We start from the raw sequence: 16,073 nt of genomic DNA, 5'->3' as shown, positions 1-16,073 counted from the left end.
CTTCAATCGTGCTACTAGAGCTGCGTTCGCGGAATTGGTCCTGCCGTCCTGGTTTTTGAAGTTTGAAGCAAGAAACTAGAAAAAATAACAAAGAAGCACTGAACGAGTGAAGGAAAGAGAAGGAAGGAGACAAAAAGGTGGAAGAGAGGAGCAATTTTAAATAGCAGTCTTCATTCTTCATGCAAGACCCAAAAGTTATACTTCTTGTACGGGTGGTCATCTTCACACATTGTTTGGATTGTTTTAGTAGTATAAAAAATTATTTGTATATTTTAATATTTGCATTATGTGATTTTATCTTTAAGTATTTTATCTTTTTTGTCTTGAATGTTTATAAGAGCTTTCCTAAAATTTGTGAAAATTTGACCATACAAGTAAATGAGGAATCTATAAATGAATGATTCTCTTGTAATTTATATTGAAAAAAAATATATTTAAAAGCATTGATAATAAACCAATTATTCAATGATTCCAAACTATGAAATCATATAAAGAAAGTTAATAAGGTATGTAATTATTAAATATTTCTTAAGTTATTTTTTTTCAATTATTAATATTTAAATGATCCCCTAGCATCCATGAAACACTGTGTTGAATAATGGCTTGTTCGGAATTGTTTTTTATTTTAAAGTTATTTTCATTTTATTTTTCTTGTTTTTGAACAAATTACATTTGATAATTGTAAAAATAGTTAGCTTGATCATTTTTTTATCACAAGCCACCATCATTAATTGCCTACAACTATTTTTTTAATTCTAGAACTATTTTTGAATTAACATAACTAAACAAATTGTTGTTTTGTTTTGTTTTGAAAAGTAATTCTAAGAACAATATTACAAAACAGTTTGTAAAAATAAAAAATGAAAAAAAAAGCCCTAAATTACCTGTTTATCGTTTGCTACATCCAAATATATTAGAAGAGGTGAAACAATATATGAAGTTTTAATTTTATAATAAAATAAAACTAATGAATTACATTTCTTAAAACTAAAAAAAAAAATTCTAGCAAATCATGCTCACCTTGTCATCTTAGATTGTGAGTCTGTATATTAAAGAAGGGGAGAACAGTTGGACCATCCAATGACTCTAAAAGGAAACATATAAAAGAGTATAACACCACATCTTAATCAAAAATCTTAAAATATTGAGTTTATATGTCCTTTTTACTTATATACATCTTCTCTAGTTTAATTTTACCTAATGTAAGACTTTCCTTTTCACATTAAGCGAAGTTTACTCATAAGTGTGAGTCCATCATTGATTGCACAAATATGCTTCCTTGTTCAACATGACTTTGATATCATTTGTTGGGCTTAGGGAATATCTTGGAAGAGGAGAGAACATAGCTAGGCTACCCAACAACTCCAAAAGAATACATATACATGATTATGAGACTACATCTTAACTCAAAATGTTAAGGGTGTGTTTGATATGGTGGAATTGAAGGGAATGAAAATGGATTTTAAATTGAAAATCATACCTTAGCATGTATGGTGTGTCAAATTATAATTTTATGTAGAATCAAATTCCACAAATTGATTTCAATCATCTAAGAATTCAATTCTTTAGGAGTGAGGAGGGAATTTGATTTAAGAATTTTGGTAGAATCAAGATTCTTAAGAATCTTAAATATGTCATACCAAACAAACATAGACCAGGATTTCAGGTCTAATTCTATTTCCTTACTATCAATTCTTAGATATTAACAAAAGGTATTTTGGTCTTTTACCATTATTAAAATGCATTTTAATTAAAAATTATATCATAATTTTATGAACATTTCAAACATGTTTTTAATTTGCATTTTTACTTTCATATTCATATTCATTTTTTCATTAAAATCATTTCTTTCATATCAAATGGGACATAAGATATTGAGTTTATGAGTCATTTTTATTTATATACCTTTTATCTAGCCCAGTTCTATCCAATATGTAATTTTTCTACACACGAAGCCAAAGCCATTCATGCTTCACAACCCAACAATGCCATAAACATTTTGACTTTTAACGTTACATCTTAGGATTTGTTTTATCCTAGCCATAGATAATTTTGGTCAAACCAGGGAAAAAAAATTTTATGTACGGAAGACAATTAATGATTAAATATATCTTATTTTCTTCTGTGATGCATGAAAAATTAACATTAACTTGAAATTTTTTTAAAAATTATATTTATCTTTTAAAAAGTGAACCCTATTAAAACATGTGAAAAAATATTGGAGAAATAAAAATTAGTTACACAAACTTTAATAAAATATGAGAAAAAAAAATACTAAAAGAATAAAAAATTACTCATGAAAAGTGCAATATTACTTTTTAAAGATTTTACATTTTATATTGATATTGATATTTGTTATTTTTTCTATTAAAAAATGTAAGACATTTTTAATATAATCTCACCTCAATAAAATAGTTACCTACTTTCAAACTAACTCTATCTTTTCATATTTATCCCTATTAAACACCCTATAATAAATATAAAATTATTATTAATATGACACTTTTGAAAAAAAAAAATGATTACACCTCAAAAGATTAAAAATGCCTTATAATTTTTAACATTCAATTCCTGAAAAAATATTTTACATTTTTTAATAGAGGAAGTATCAATTATCACTCCTTTCAACTTCCTTATTTTCATCATATTTTGGTTTTTGATCCACCGATACAAGAATATGCAGTCTTTTTACACAAGGTCAAAGCGAATGAGATGCAATTAACAATAACTCAGTTCATATAAATATCAAAATTTTAAATGGGAACTGCCCCCAAGGTTTTCTTGATGTGAAATTTAACTCAAAACAGAGTTATCGTTTCAAACACAAAATTTGGAGCAACACCGATTTAACCAGTAAAAAGAAGAAAGAAAAAGAAAAAGACCTTGGACAAATGGGATTAAAACTTATTCTCTACTCGCACTTGGACAGGGCATGAGGTAATAGAAGTTTAGCTCTCATCAACTCCAAGCCTGAGACGGAAATCCTCTTCCATAAGAGGAAGGCCATCCCGCAACTTGACCTTCGGTTCCCAGCCAAGCAATTCCGTTGCTCTCGTTATGTCTGGTTTTCTCTGTCGAGGGTCATCGGGAGTATTCTCTACCATCTTTATCTCCACATTTGGATTGATAAGCTGCAAAAGCCATCACGAAGCATTCATACCAAATATTGCACCATGAACTCCACCATCAAAGAGCTTAATTTTCAGGTGAATGGTATATATTTGAAATTAATTAGGAGCTTTTAACTGACCTCCTTCACCGTCTCAGCAAGTTCGATCATGGTAAATTCACCTGAAAAAGCAAACATGCTCAATAAGCAGCCGACATGGGCAAAATATGACTCAAGTCTTGCGGTAGAAATGTAACCTGGGTTTCCAAGATTGATTGGACCAGTGTGATCCCCTTCCATGAGACGGATAAGGCCGTTGACCTGAGAGATTTCAAGCAAACAAACATGGTCTGATTACAGCTTGTAATTCAATTGGAAAAAAAAAAAACACCATATCGTAAGAGAAGATATTTACCAGGTCAGAGACATAACAGAAACTACGAGTTTGTGTTCCTGGAGATTGGACAGTCAATGGTTCACCCCTACAGTAGGCAGACGATTCAAGTAAGAAGCAAAGTGAGCCAACAATTTGAAAATTAGGAAAAAGTCAAAAAAAGAAGGGGGAAAAAGGGTCATAGCCAGTCAACCAACATTTAAATATGGAGATTGGAGATAGTCGAATCAATAATTGTTCTAGCAAGTGAAGAACGTTGTCATCAATTAACTCATCAGCATACTGATAAAAATACTTAATGGGAGCAGATATTGCCATAAGCGATCCATGCAGAATAACACCATACAAAATATCATAAAAATGGTAAAGTATTTACCGAAGTGCTTGCGCAATGAAGTTGCTCACAACACGCCCGTCATCAATATTCATGCGTGGTCCATATGTGTTGAAGATTCTTGCAACACGTATTTCTACAGTAAAAAGGCATAACCAATGAAGGACTCAATAGAGAAATATTTGATACAGCTATGCCCTTCTAAAAATGAGGCAACGTAAGAAAAAGAGGTCAAGACTTTACCTATTCCATGCTGCCTATGATAATCAAACATCAAGGTTTCAGCCACACGCTTTCCCTCATCATAGCAGCTCCGAACCCCTGTTATGTACACGTATTCATAGACTATATATTCATGCCTATTCACTTTGACCAATCAAGCTTTCCATAAAATACTTTCAATGACAGAGCTTTGGTTCAAAAAGTTCATCTCACGGTTCAGTAGACATGTTTCTGATGTATATAGCCACAAGCTAATTTTAATTCTAACAAATATCCATTTCACTCCCAAGTTAAAAAAAATGCTTGCATGGTGAAAAAATATGGATTCAATCTTTTAGCTTATCAGGTTCATAACAGTCCTCTTTGTCATGAAAGAAATGCTTGATGGATATGCAAATGGCAACTTTGTCAGTACACAAATTAAAAAAAGAACAGATCTTCATGGCATATACATCAGAAACATGTCTACTGAACCGATGTGTCAAACAATAACAAATAGCAAATAGCAATGCTTCCTCTTGAGAAGGGGATGACATAAGACGAGTCAGCCATAAATATGTACCTATAGGATTAACATTGCCCCAATAGCTTTCAGGTTGTGGATGCACAAGAGGGTCCCCATAGACTTCTGATGTTGATGTAAGCAAAATCCTGTTAGTATAGAAAAACAGATGATTGAGACCAATTGATGGTAATAGTTGAAAATATTTATTCTTTTTCCTTTTTTAAAAATTAAAATAAAATTTTTTCCCAACCTTGCACCAACTCGTTTTGCCAGCCCTAGCATGTTCAGCGTACCGATCACATTTGTCTTTATTGTCTGTGAAATTATAATTTCCTCATATTTCAGATAGTCTCTAAGTATTATCAGATAGAAAACTGTCAACCAGTAATGCATGGCATAAGCTAGACCAAAATATACTGAAATTATATGACATGCATGGGAATCAAGATCATACTATGTTAAACCTTCTATCTGGAATGCGAGTCAAGGGGTAAAATAGGAATTAACAGAAAAATTATAGCTGAGTGGGATGAGGGAGAAAGTGGGACAGTGATCACGAGGGGGCGGATCGGTTCCCAGAGAGTAATGACATCAATAAGGGAGCCCCTGGCCTAAATAGAGGGAAGGGAAGGAATTGGAGGAGTGCTAGCATACTTGAATGGCAGTCTGGGTATCTGTTCTTCTCCTTTCTATTTTCTTCTCATTGATAGTGTAAGCTGCTTTCTGGTTGTGACATTTTTCTGGGTGATGTACTTAGAAATCTTGATGGGATTGTCATTTTCTACCAGGTTACTTCAAAGGGAATAGAAAAAGTGAAGGGCATGAATTACTTTCACGAATAACTAGTAAGCAAATAACCTCAAAAATAAATTCCCAAATAGATTACGTGAATATATCTACTTGGCATAGTCAGGGTAAAAGATAGAAAATAAAGAAAACTCAGGCCCCACCAAAAAAAAATCAGGCATACCTTCACAGGATTGTATTTGTAGAAGATTGGAGAAGCAGGACATGCAAGATGGTAAATCTGGTCAACTTCAACCAACAAAGGCTCTGTGACGTCTACAAAGGAATAAAAATGTAAAAGCGGATGAGCATCATTGATTCATGGATTTAAAGTCAAAATGGATGACGATAAACCAGTCACAAAAAGCAGCATTTCTGTTCATGTTCTGAGGACAATATCTTACGCTGATCAAAATTGTGGTTGGTGAAGTAACAGTTAACTATTAATTGTTTTTATTTTGCAGTTTAATAACTGTGAAGCTTCTGTTAGTTGCATGAACCTTCACAGCATTTTATTTAAAAGAAGTCAGTTTCACCTAGATTTAAGAATTCGACGTTCAAACATATAACATCAAATGAGACAAAAAGGGTAAAATTATCTCCACTGTATCATCTTCCATGTGATATGTGAGAAATTTGAACGCATGACCTGTATAGAGATAAAAAATGGGGCAATACCATGACGCTTGAGCTCGAATCTTGGATGACCAATCCATTTTTTGAGATTGCCTTTGGATCCAGTGAAGTAGTTATCAACAACTATTACCTGATAAAGGCAAAAGAAAAAAAAAAAAACAGAATCAACTCTATATGCTGTTCAAATTTATCACTTGCGTGATGATAAAAAAGATAATTACTCTAAATAGAACCAGCAAAATCACTAATAAATATAATGAATGAAAATATAAGTAGAGAGATCACAAGTGCTGACCTCATTTTTTTCATTTTCCATCAATCTGTCAACTAGGTGAGAGCCAATAAATCCAGCTCCTCCAGTAACCAAAATTCTCATATTGGACTGCTGGCAAGAATGAGAAAAATATTGATGAAACAAAACATCACAACAGAAAAGTGATATAAGATGCAATTTACAATTAAAAAAAGAATACATTTGAATACTAGGTATGCATAAGCATAGGTTAATGAGATTTGTATTCCCTGAAGTGAGGATTCTCCTTGCTCTGAAGTTTCTGTGGTGTGTGCTTCCAAGAAAAAATACAGATTTTATGATCCAAATTTGCTGCGTGATTTCATGTTGGACTTACATACAGCATCAGTTATTCATCGTATGATTATGAACATATTAAAAACGTGGGCAAGTCCAAAACTAAAGACAAATATGCAAAGCTTTATATAGATAGCATACTACGAAATAATCCAGGCGTTATGGCCACCAGGAAGACAACAAATTTCCCCTAGTATTAAGCCATGATCAAATGTAACTGATCAATAATAAAAATTTGTATCAACCTAAAGGCAAAAACAGGACAACCAACTAAATAAACATAAATTTGCAAAGCATGATCCGGAGAACAAATTAGCAATGATGAGGATGACAATGTGGCAAGAAAATAACTAATTATTTTAACAGATGCGACGGTTCAACCTGAAAGAATTTGGAAAAACGCAAGGGAGATGGCAAGGGCGGTGCCTTCGTTGATGCATGGTGATCCCCATTGGAAGAATTGGCTGCCATTATTCGAATCCTTGAAGTTTCCTGCACGAGTTTCCAGCAGGTATATTTATTTCACTCACTCTCTCACACACACACTAGATGGGTTTATCAAATTTATTATCAATAAAACCATTTGGCTACACATATATTATTGACAAGAAGGCCAATTGGCACAGCTTATTGGAAAGGGAGAAACAGACAGAAGGACTGGTTCAATAACAAGCAGACTGAGAAATCGAGGGGCAAAGAGAGGACCTGATCGCGAGCTTAGGGGAGGACCAAACCAAAACCCTAAATTTCCCTTCTGATTTGAATGCTCTTTAATGAGAGACCATTTATATAGACGAAGAGAGGCACATTTGAAGAAATCACTAATCGCTGATGTGTTTAAAAAAACTAAGATAAAATAAAAACTCGCAACAAACCATTTCAATTTCAAAGCCTTCAAACTCACGGAAAGTTGAAGGCAATCATGAAAGCTCCTGGGCAACAACAACATTAATTGAAGCCATACCAAACCGTTCTCGACTTCTCGTCATATTGAAGTAAACAAGCGAAAATCAAGCATTAAAGTTTCTATCCGAACGGGATGACTTATTACCTTGATCAAGAGAACTCTGAACGGGTTCTCAACAAAAAGCCTTTGTTGAGCTAAAAGATTTGGAAATTGAATCTGCGGCAGATTTTATTATAATCAGGAAGCGATTTGAGGTTAAGGAGTAGATCAGTGAGTGGGAATTATTAATTAAGGAAGTTGCTTTGGCCCAAAAAACTATTTTTTCCACCCAAAAAAAAAAAAGTTCAAATATAATGCCAGTGCCTTCGCATTTCCCCCCGACATGTGATCGCCTGAGCGAAAGCGAATATGCTGTTACTATAGTTGTCAGTGAAAGATTACCACTTGGTTTGACCTGCCACGTGTGATGACGCCACATTCGTTAGTTTTCGTTTGTACGAGGCTGTCTTCTCCGTAAAGTTATACCTCTGTTCTTATATATAAAATATTTTTAATTAAATTATATAAATTTAAAAAATTAATTATTTAATTAAAAACATATCAATATTTTAATTTTATCTTTAATTATTGTAAATAAAAAATTATTTTATAAAATAAATTAATAAAAATATTTATTTTTTTAATTTAATAAGGGTATGATAGTCTATTTATTAAAAAATATACTAAAATCTCTTATATTTAAAGATAAAAAAAATTTTAGAAGACTTTTTATATATAAGGACGGAGGAAATATTGATATCCTGTATCTTGTGATTAACTTCAATAAAATATACTCCCATTTTATTCTAAAATATAAAGAATATCGTAATATTTTATAATAATTAAATCATTTTATCTTTATTTAAAAAAATAATTATGTGTTTTACTTATTATTATCATGATATAAATTGATATTCTTAGAAATAAAATCAAAAAAACTTATTGCGATTGAATATAATTTCAACTAAATAATACATTTTTATTGACATGTGAGATTAAATTAAAAACAGTTATATAAAGAAAGTAATAACAAAAGGGTCACAAATTAAATTTTTTGGTGAATATTCTAGTCATGTCTACAAGGATATAAATAGAATTATAATAGCTCACCCAAGTTGGTTCATATGATATGACTCGTATATTGTATAATAATGTGAGTTCAAATCTTATCATTAATATAAAAATGTTGTTTGTGAACAAATTGTGAATGATAATCTTATTTGAGTCTTGGTATTTGACAAAATAATCCCAACTCACCTAAATCTTCAGTACATCATAAAAACAGGATTAGAATAAAATGATCTTATTTAGGCATAACGCTGAATCTTATTTGATTTTGGATAACTTTTTATAATAATTATTTTAAAGAATCTCAACTTGGTCTATAAATTTTATCTTTAAATTATTGTATTGAAAGGTTACTATTTTCAATTTTAATTTTGTTTTCATCGTTGAACCCATGATTTTTTTTTTTTTAAAAAGGGTGAATCTTGAAATGATCTTGGTATATTCACTAGCACCCAAAATTTAACCTAAACAATCGAGTTTAATATTAAATTTTATTTTTTAGATTTGTGAATACCTTAAACTTAACATTGGATATTTTTATAATCAATGTTAACGTACTTAACAGCCATTACATAGGTCCCATCATTTATATTTTTTTAATATTTATCAATGTTAAGTTCTTGAGGAGAGAGAACGTGGCGGTGAGGAGAGAGGGGAGAGAAAGAAGAAGGCTGCAAACAATATTTAATCATAAAAATATAATTTAAAATATTAAAAATAATCCAAAATCAAGTTCAAATACCAACAGATCCCAAGTGAAAAAATTGAAGGCAAAAATGATCATTATTTCTCATAAAAAAATATTTAAAAAATGCAAATAGTTTGACCTGCATAACACCCGTTACACGAGTTAATGTCGAGGACAAAGAAAACTCATAACAGCTGTTCAGGAACGAAAATAAACCCAATATTAAGTTTAAAGCATCCGCAGACTTTAAAGGTAAAGTTTAAGAATAAAAAAAAAACCTTGATCAAAAAATTTTGACACAAGCAATTTGCCAATTTTATTGTCGCTAGCTGGCAAACGGACGTCCCCAAAAACAGAAGGGGAAAAGGTACAGAACAGGGAGAACAAGTTAATATATAACTCCAGTAAAATTGGAGCAACTGCCAAATAAACTATCTCCCATGTGGCTAAGTGATAGGCTAGTCTCAGTAATTATCCAATACTCATTAGGACATGTAGGGGCAAAATGTTTTCAGTTCAGTTCTTTTCAACCCCAATCCTGAGACGGAAATCTTCTTCCATAAGGGGAAGGCCATCTCGCAACTTGACCTTTGGCTCCCAACCCAACAATTCTTTTGCTTTTGTTATGTCTGGTTTTCTCTGTCGAGGGTCATCAGGAGTGTTTTCCACCATCTTTATTTCCACTGCTGGATTAATAAGCTGCAAAACCACTCACAAAACATTAACTACAAATATTTCACCAAATACTCCATTATAGGTATTTTGTTAACTGATATTGAACACACACAATCTTGGAGTTTCAAAATGGGTCTATCTTCAGTGCTCATCACCCTTCATGAGATATGGCTCGTCCAAATTTAAAATATTTATTTTATATTTATTGCAATAAAAATATATAAAAATTATAATTTTTTTTAATAAATGTGTTCATCACCAATTTAGTCTAGATTTAATTGCAAGGTCAATTTAATAATAAAAGTTTTTATAATTTTATATATTGATTATTTAGATATATTATAGTAGGTGCTCTTTAGAGTAGTGAGCACAGATGTAAGTTCCATTTCTGAACTTAATGCTTCAACAAAGAAAATAAGCAGCCCACCACATAAGTAAAATAGTTTATGACTCACCTCTTTCACCGTCTCAGCAAGCTCAATCATTGTAAATTCACCTAAAAAGTAAACAAAAAACTCATAAGTAAAAAAAAAAAAAAAAGTTAACAAAGGTCCTGGCGTAGAAAATTAACCTGGGTTTCCAAGGTTAATTGGACCGGTGTTTTCCCCTTCCATGAGACGGATGAGACCATCAACCTTGTAGATTTCAAGCATTGTACTTTAGTCAGATCACCACCAATAATCCAAGGTAACAAAAAAACAAAATGGAAAAAAAAAATGTCATACTTCAAACATACCATATCAGAGACATAGCAGAAACTGCGAGTTTGTGTTCCTGGATGTTGGACCGTCAATGGTTCTCCACTGTAAGAAATACAAGATTATATGAGAAGTGAAAGCAAGCAAACAGCACCCCTATCAAGCTCGTCATTCATAATTTTATAAAGCCTTAAATTATCAACCATTACAGTCAGAAAATTTTCGTTGACTGTGGAGTAGAAGCATATAAATGTTCTCTTGAAATATAAACAAGCCATGCTAAAACATTGACTGTGGATCTAACCTCAGTAAAAAGTCTAAAACATCATAAACATTAAGCACTTACCGAAGTGCTTGGGCAATAAAATTGCTGACAACACGCCCATCGTCAATATTCATGCGTGGTCCATAAGTGTTAAAGATTCTAGCAATGCGTATTTCTGTGATAAGATGGAAGTTAACATATTGACAAGCTGGAAACAAACAAAAACTTGAAGTGGAATCATCCTCATTGTAGAAAAGGTTCTTGGGGGAAAAAAAGACAAGACATTACCTATTCCATGCTGCCTATGGTAATCAAACATCAAAGTTTCTGCAACACGCTTCCCCTCATCATAGCAACTCCGAACTCCTATTGTGGAAATACTTTTCAGTTAGACAATATCCTTACAGGTTTGACATAACATTTTTTTAGTTTCAAACACTATTTAATACATTAGCTTTTTTACCCCCCAGTATGTCGGGAAAGACCTAACACAAAGAGAACATGTATTCAAATGATTTAAGCTCATATTCACTAATGAATGCCATTTTCGTCCACTTGAATTCTAGTTTTAATGGTTAACCACCTCAAAGTAGATACTAGAAAGAGATGCGCGATTCAGTTCTATGCCTTACAACGAACTCTGCTCAATTACGACAATCATTAAAATTATAGCAGCTCATTTTATATGCCATAAATACAAGTTTGGATTAAGTTAAGTACTTACCAATAGGGTTAACATTACCCCAATAGCTTTCCGGCTGTGGGTGCACAAGAGGATCCCCGTATACTTCTGAAGTAGAGGTAAGCAAAATACTGCCCAATAAAATAATAAACTCATTGAATCGAGATATCAATTAAGACTATCAAACAAAGAAAAAAGGATAAAATCTCCCAACCGTGCTCCCACTCGCTTTGCAAGGCCAAGCATGTTCAATGTTCCAATAACATTTGTCTTTATTGTCTGTAAAGTTTTCTTAACCGTCAGATTTTCTCAAAGATTAACTAGACAGATAGAACTTTCAAATCAATGATTATAGTATAAATTAAAGCGTGGAGGAGAAAATGCACAATTAATAGGGAGATTAATGTTGAAGTCCCCTACAATACAGTTAAATATCATACGGTCCGTTGACAACTTAGCATAGTAAAATAGTTGTCATTTTGTTATGCAAAGTTGTCAATGCGCCTTCTGGTATTTAATTGTGTTGTGAAGGACTTATGCGTAATGTAGTAATTAATACAGTTGACAGGAAATTATATACATGATAGGCCCATGGTAAATCATAAGATATGCGAATAAAACTCTAAAGACCCACCTTCACAGGATTATATTTGTAGAAAATTGGAGAAGCAGGGCAGGCAAGATGGTAGATCTGATCAACCTCAACCAATAATTGCTCTGTCACGTCTATAAAGGAGGCAAAATAAGAAATTCATGTCAACATCCATAATTCATAAAAATGTTTCAAGACAATGGCAAGTCCAGAAAACTCAGCACATATAACAGTGTCATCATTCTTGTGCGTGTATGATATAATAGGGCCAGCTAATCAATCTATTAATAACAATTGACTTAGAGACTAGAGAGCTTCAAATCATTTTAATATCCAATAGACTTCTGCTGCATGGCCCCATCACAGGCTAGATCAAAGAGGCAAGCCGAGATTACAAAGTGCACGGACAAGAATTTGATCTTCAATTGCAACTAAGATGCAACAATGCTAAGTTGTGGAGATTGGTATAGAGAAAAAGAAGAAAACGTACCATGACGAATTAGCTCAAATCTTGGATGACCAATCCATTTTCTAAGGTTGTCCTTTGATCCAGTGAAAAAGTTATCAACAACAATTACCTATAAGCCAAAAAATATGAAAACAAGATTTTTATTTCACCTGGCAAACTAAGTCGTGTTGTTATGCTAGAAAATTCATCAGATCATCGACAACTTGATGACTGTGTTCATAGAGATACTGGACATGCTAACCTCATTTTTGTCATTTTCCATCAATCTATCAACTAGGTGAGAGCCAATAAATCCAGCTCCTCCAGTGACCAGGATTCTCATATTGGACTATTGTCAAGAACAAAGGGAATATCAGTTAAATGAGAGTGACAAATTAGAAAAGCCAATCATATAAAACAGGTTATCCACGCAAAAGTACCTTTCTGGTAATACGGTCAACTTTTCAATTACCAGATAGAATATGACACATACATTTAACCATAGTTTTGCAAAAAAATAGGCAAAAGGGAAATATATTTATGATAACGGAAGAATCTTTAATTTATCAACATAGCAGGAGCAGTAAGTCTAATGTCCTCCCAGCGTTCAACAGACCAATTCCTGATCCCCTCCCCCATTTTTTTTTTCCTTTTTCCTCCTACCAGTAGTAAAAATCCCAGGCTGAGAACTTAAAATATTGAGAAGAGAGCACCTCGTTTAGTTTAAGATAGACAAAAAAAAAAAAAAATCAATGTATATAATGTCAGGATTATGGTCATTAAGATATAGAAAACAATTCTTGAGAGGTCTTAATCATGTATTTTGAAAAGTACATGTATCTATACTAAAAGTTGAGAGCTATTAGAAGAGAATGCTTGCCAACAACCAGATCGAATTGGCATGAACTTCTCATAAACAAAAATGAGATGCGATACTTCACCTGAAAGAATTTTGAAAAACGCAAAGGGGATGGGAGGGGAGGTGATTTCGTTGCTTTTTGTTGTTCTCCATTTGAAGAGTTCGCTGCCATTGTACAAACATCCAAAATTCAATTCCTGCACGAATTTGCGAGCAGTCAATTACTTACCCACATTAAAAGGGTCATAAAATTTTTTTTAAGTCAAGTGACTTAAAACAATTGGATGCAGGATCGGTGGCTTAGGGATAGGGAAGAGCGACTTCAGCCACAAGCAGAAAAAGAGAAAGAGAGAGCCGGTGATAGACCTGATCTGGAATTTAAGCGAAGATCAACCAAAAACCCCAACCACAGTTCTGATCCAAATAACCCATGATCAGAGATCCATTCTATAGAAGAAGATATATCCAGAAAATTAAAATGTCACCCAAAAAACACTAAATTAGAAAATTCGAGAAAGCTACCCACAGAATAAAGAAATAACATGATTCGATTTCGAAGGCTTCAAATTCACTAAAGGAGAAGACCATTTTTATGCGGCGGCAACAGCAAAACCAGGAATGAGACGTAACTTCAACAAATGATAATGGTGGCTAATCAAGTGTTTCTACGCATTAACAGTAAATGTGTTATTCGAACAACTAGATGCAGGGCTTCTGGCCCAAAAACAGTTAGATGCAGAGTCCATGACTCGGGGATATGAAGAACAACTTAAGCAACAGGCAGAAGAAATTTCGAAGCACCCTTCAACCATCCTTGCGATAAATCTTTGATCGCTTCGGGAATAGTTGATTACCTATTGGATTAGATGCAGAAGATGTCCACGGTTTTGGTAAAAGATGATTTAAGAAGAAATAATATAGATCTGAAGAAGGGCAGATTGAGAAGCGATAACACGCTTAAGAGTTGATTAAATTTAAGGATAATTGAGCTTAGAAAAGCTGTTTCAGTCGGACCGTCACGAAGGTTCCTTGAATTCGAGGGTACAGTCTCTGATCTCTCCCCAAAACACAATGCTGTATCTGCTGTTGCTGTGTTGCATGTGCGGTTGAACGATGTCTTGCGAGGTGTTGCCACGTCATTTGGATAAGACCATGAATTATGAGTCATTAAATTAAATTACTGCAATGAATTTCCGGCAGACGGCATTTTCAGTATAATTATTTTAATAAATCATATTCTTGTTGGATTCAAAATACTTTCTACATTCACAGATAATCGAACTCAAAATCGCATACTTAAGTATTTAACCGCTCGTTTACAGCAGTTCCTAGATATTGATTTATTAAAATTATCATGTTACATTCTATTCAAAATTTTCAAACTTTTAAATCACTACTGGGCAGTGGGCATGAAGTTTTTATATTGCTAAATAATTAGAAAACCATGGCCCATTGGCGTCCCAAAGGAATTCTTGCATGGGTTTGAAGAAATAATACTTTTTCTTATTCAAAATATAAACAGCTTTTTAAAAAAATTATATATTAATAAAGTTTTTATTTTTATAAAAATATATAGTTTTTTTTTGTTACCTCTAATCTTAATTACTACTATACTTCATGATGAGTGACAAATGTATTTACATAAATATTTAAATTAATAAATATAAGGATAAAATGAATTTTTTTTACACATATTTACATTATCAATAAATAAACAATACTAATAATAACTATTCTATTTTATATGATACAGTATTTTTAACAATTCGAAGTGTTAATTTTAATTTTACTTTTCATGTAATCCTATTTAAATATTCTCACAGCATCTTTTAAGTATTTTTTTTTTTTAACGTCAAGAGGGTCATCACAAGTTGGTTGCTTTAAGATGTTTCGGTAACAAATTTAATATTCATCTTGCAATAATCCACTATTAAATTTTGTTTGTATAAAGTGATGCAATTTCAGGAGCTGACATGTCATGTAGGTACGTTTTTGAACGACATTGAATCATGAACTAACCGTTTGTTTGCAGTAAGAAAAAAAAAAAGTAATATAAATACTACTAAGGTACTTGCAAAATAAAAAATAATTAATTTTTAATTGCATCGTTATTTTTTTGACTTTAACAATAAAAGCATGGATTGAAAATTTAACTTAATATGAGGTTTAATCGTAGTGTCAGTGATATCTTCTTCCATTCTTTTTTCCTGCCGTACTTCCATTTTTCTGAAATATTTTGTTTTCAAAATGGCTAATGACGTGCCAAACATGAAGGAGGTGACGTGGATGAATGTTAATAATTATATTAAAAATAGATTTCATTATCTACACGTAATTGTCATTGAATTTTTACCGAAAGAAAAATGAGAGGGAAAGCCTGCCTCCTAGTCTTCGGTACAACAGTTGTGTTCGCAAATCTATGCTAATAATTAGTAACAGTTTATTACTTGTAAGTTCATCTAATGCATAAAAATAATTATACTGCTTGATAACAATTTTTTGCCAGCTAACGTGAAATTCTATGCTACAGAGTTAGCAAGAAACTTTTTCGTTTTTTCTAAAATTGAAAATAAACAA

At 32.4% G+C, this 16,073-nt stretch overlaps 2 protein-coding genes across 8 annotated transcripts; both read right to left on the bottom strand.

Annotated features, from left to right (window-relative positions):
* Nucleotides 1–2,739: 2,739 nt before the first annotated feature.
* LOC129312451 (UDP-glucuronic acid decarboxylase 6-like) lies at nt 2,740–7,813 on the bottom strand. Of its 6 annotated transcripts, none has more exons than XM_054955080.1 (13): nt 7,627–7,813; nt 6,957–7,067; nt 6,282–6,371; nt 6,029–6,116; nt 5,535–5,626; nt 4,815–4,879; nt 4,622–4,710; nt 4,081–4,158; nt 3,880–3,973; nt 3,525–3,591; nt 3,367–3,430; nt 3,251–3,291; nt 2,740–3,131 (listed from the first exon to the last, which is right to left on the bottom strand). In XM_054955080.1, the coding sequence occupies exons 2-13, from the start codon at nt 7,044–7,046 to the stop codon at nt 2,949–2,951; spliced, it is 1,041 nt and encodes a 346-aa protein (XP_054811055.1). In that variant the 5' UTR covers nt 7,047–7,067; nt 7,627–7,813; the 3' UTR covers nt 2,740–2,948. The 6 variants fall into 6 exon arrangements, with proteins under 6 accessions (XP_054811055.1, XP_054811057.1, XP_054811053.1 ...); XM_054955082.1 differs by having other exon boundaries at nt 6,282–6,368; nt 7,627–7,810; XM_054955078.1 differs by lacking the exon at nt 7,627–7,813 and adding an exon at nt 7,451–7,570.
* A 1,755-nt stretch (nt 7,814–9,568) lies between these two features.
* LOC129312450 (UDP-glucuronic acid decarboxylase 5) lies at nt 9,569–14,587 on the bottom strand. Of its 2 annotated transcripts, XM_054955075.1 has the most exons (14): nt 14,351–14,587; nt 13,863–13,910; nt 13,579–13,693; nt 12,900–12,986; nt 12,680–12,767; nt 12,232–12,323; nt 11,812–11,876; nt 11,640–11,728; nt 11,204–11,281; nt 10,997–11,090; nt 10,689–10,755; nt 10,524–10,587; nt 10,408–10,448; nt 9,569–9,976 (listed from the first exon to the last, which is right to left on the bottom strand). In XM_054955075.1, the coding sequence occupies exons 3-14, from the start codon at nt 13,666–13,668 to the stop codon at nt 9,794–9,796; spliced, it is 1,038 nt and encodes a 345-aa protein (XP_054811050.1). In that variant the 5' UTR covers nt 13,669–13,693; nt 13,863–13,910; nt 14,351–14,587; the 3' UTR covers nt 9,569–9,793. The 2 variants fall into 2 exon arrangements, with proteins under 2 accessions (XP_054811050.1, XP_054811049.1); XM_054955074.1 differs by lacking the exon at nt 13,863–13,910 and having other exon boundaries at nt 14,351–14,586.
* Between the last annotated feature and the right edge of the window lie 1,486 nt (nt 14,588–16,073).

This window comes from Prosopis cineraria, unplaced genomic scaffold, assembly GCF_029017545.1.
Source record: "Prosopis cineraria cultivar Desert tree isolate PC_DT_omini unplaced genomic scaffold, ASM2901754v1 PC6, whole genome shotgun sequence".
Lineage (NCBI taxonomy): Eukaryota > Viridiplantae > Streptophyta > Magnoliopsida > Fabales > Fabaceae > Prosopis > Prosopis cineraria.
The sequence above is the reverse complement of the archived record's forward strand: the minus strand, read 5'-3'. Positions and strand labels throughout refer to the sequence as shown.

Excerpts from the sequence above, each read along its gene's own strand:
- LOC129312451 (XM_054955078.1), bottom strand. Across the intron at positions 4,711-4,814 it reads GCAAAACGAGTTGGTGCAAG|GATTTTGCTTACATCAACAT; the intron begins GTTGGGAAAAAA and ends CTATACTAACAG. Across the intron at positions 3,974-4,080 it reads TCATAGGCAGCATGGAATAG|AAATACGTGTTGCAAGAATC; the intron begins GTAAAGTCTTGA and ends TTTTTACTGTAG.
- LOC129312450 (XM_054955075.1), bottom strand. The coding sequence starts at position 13,668 with ATGGCAGCGAACTCTTCAAATGGAGAACAACAAAAAGCAACGAAATCA. Across the intron at positions 11,729-11,811 it reads GCAAAGCGAGTGGGAGCACG|TATTTTGCTTACCTCTACTT; the intron begins GTTGGGAGATTT and ends TTTATTGGGCAG. Across the intron at positions 11,091-11,203 it reads CCATAGGCAGCATGGAATAG|AAATACGCATTGCTAGAATC; the intron begins GTAATGTCTTGT and ends ATCTTATCACAG.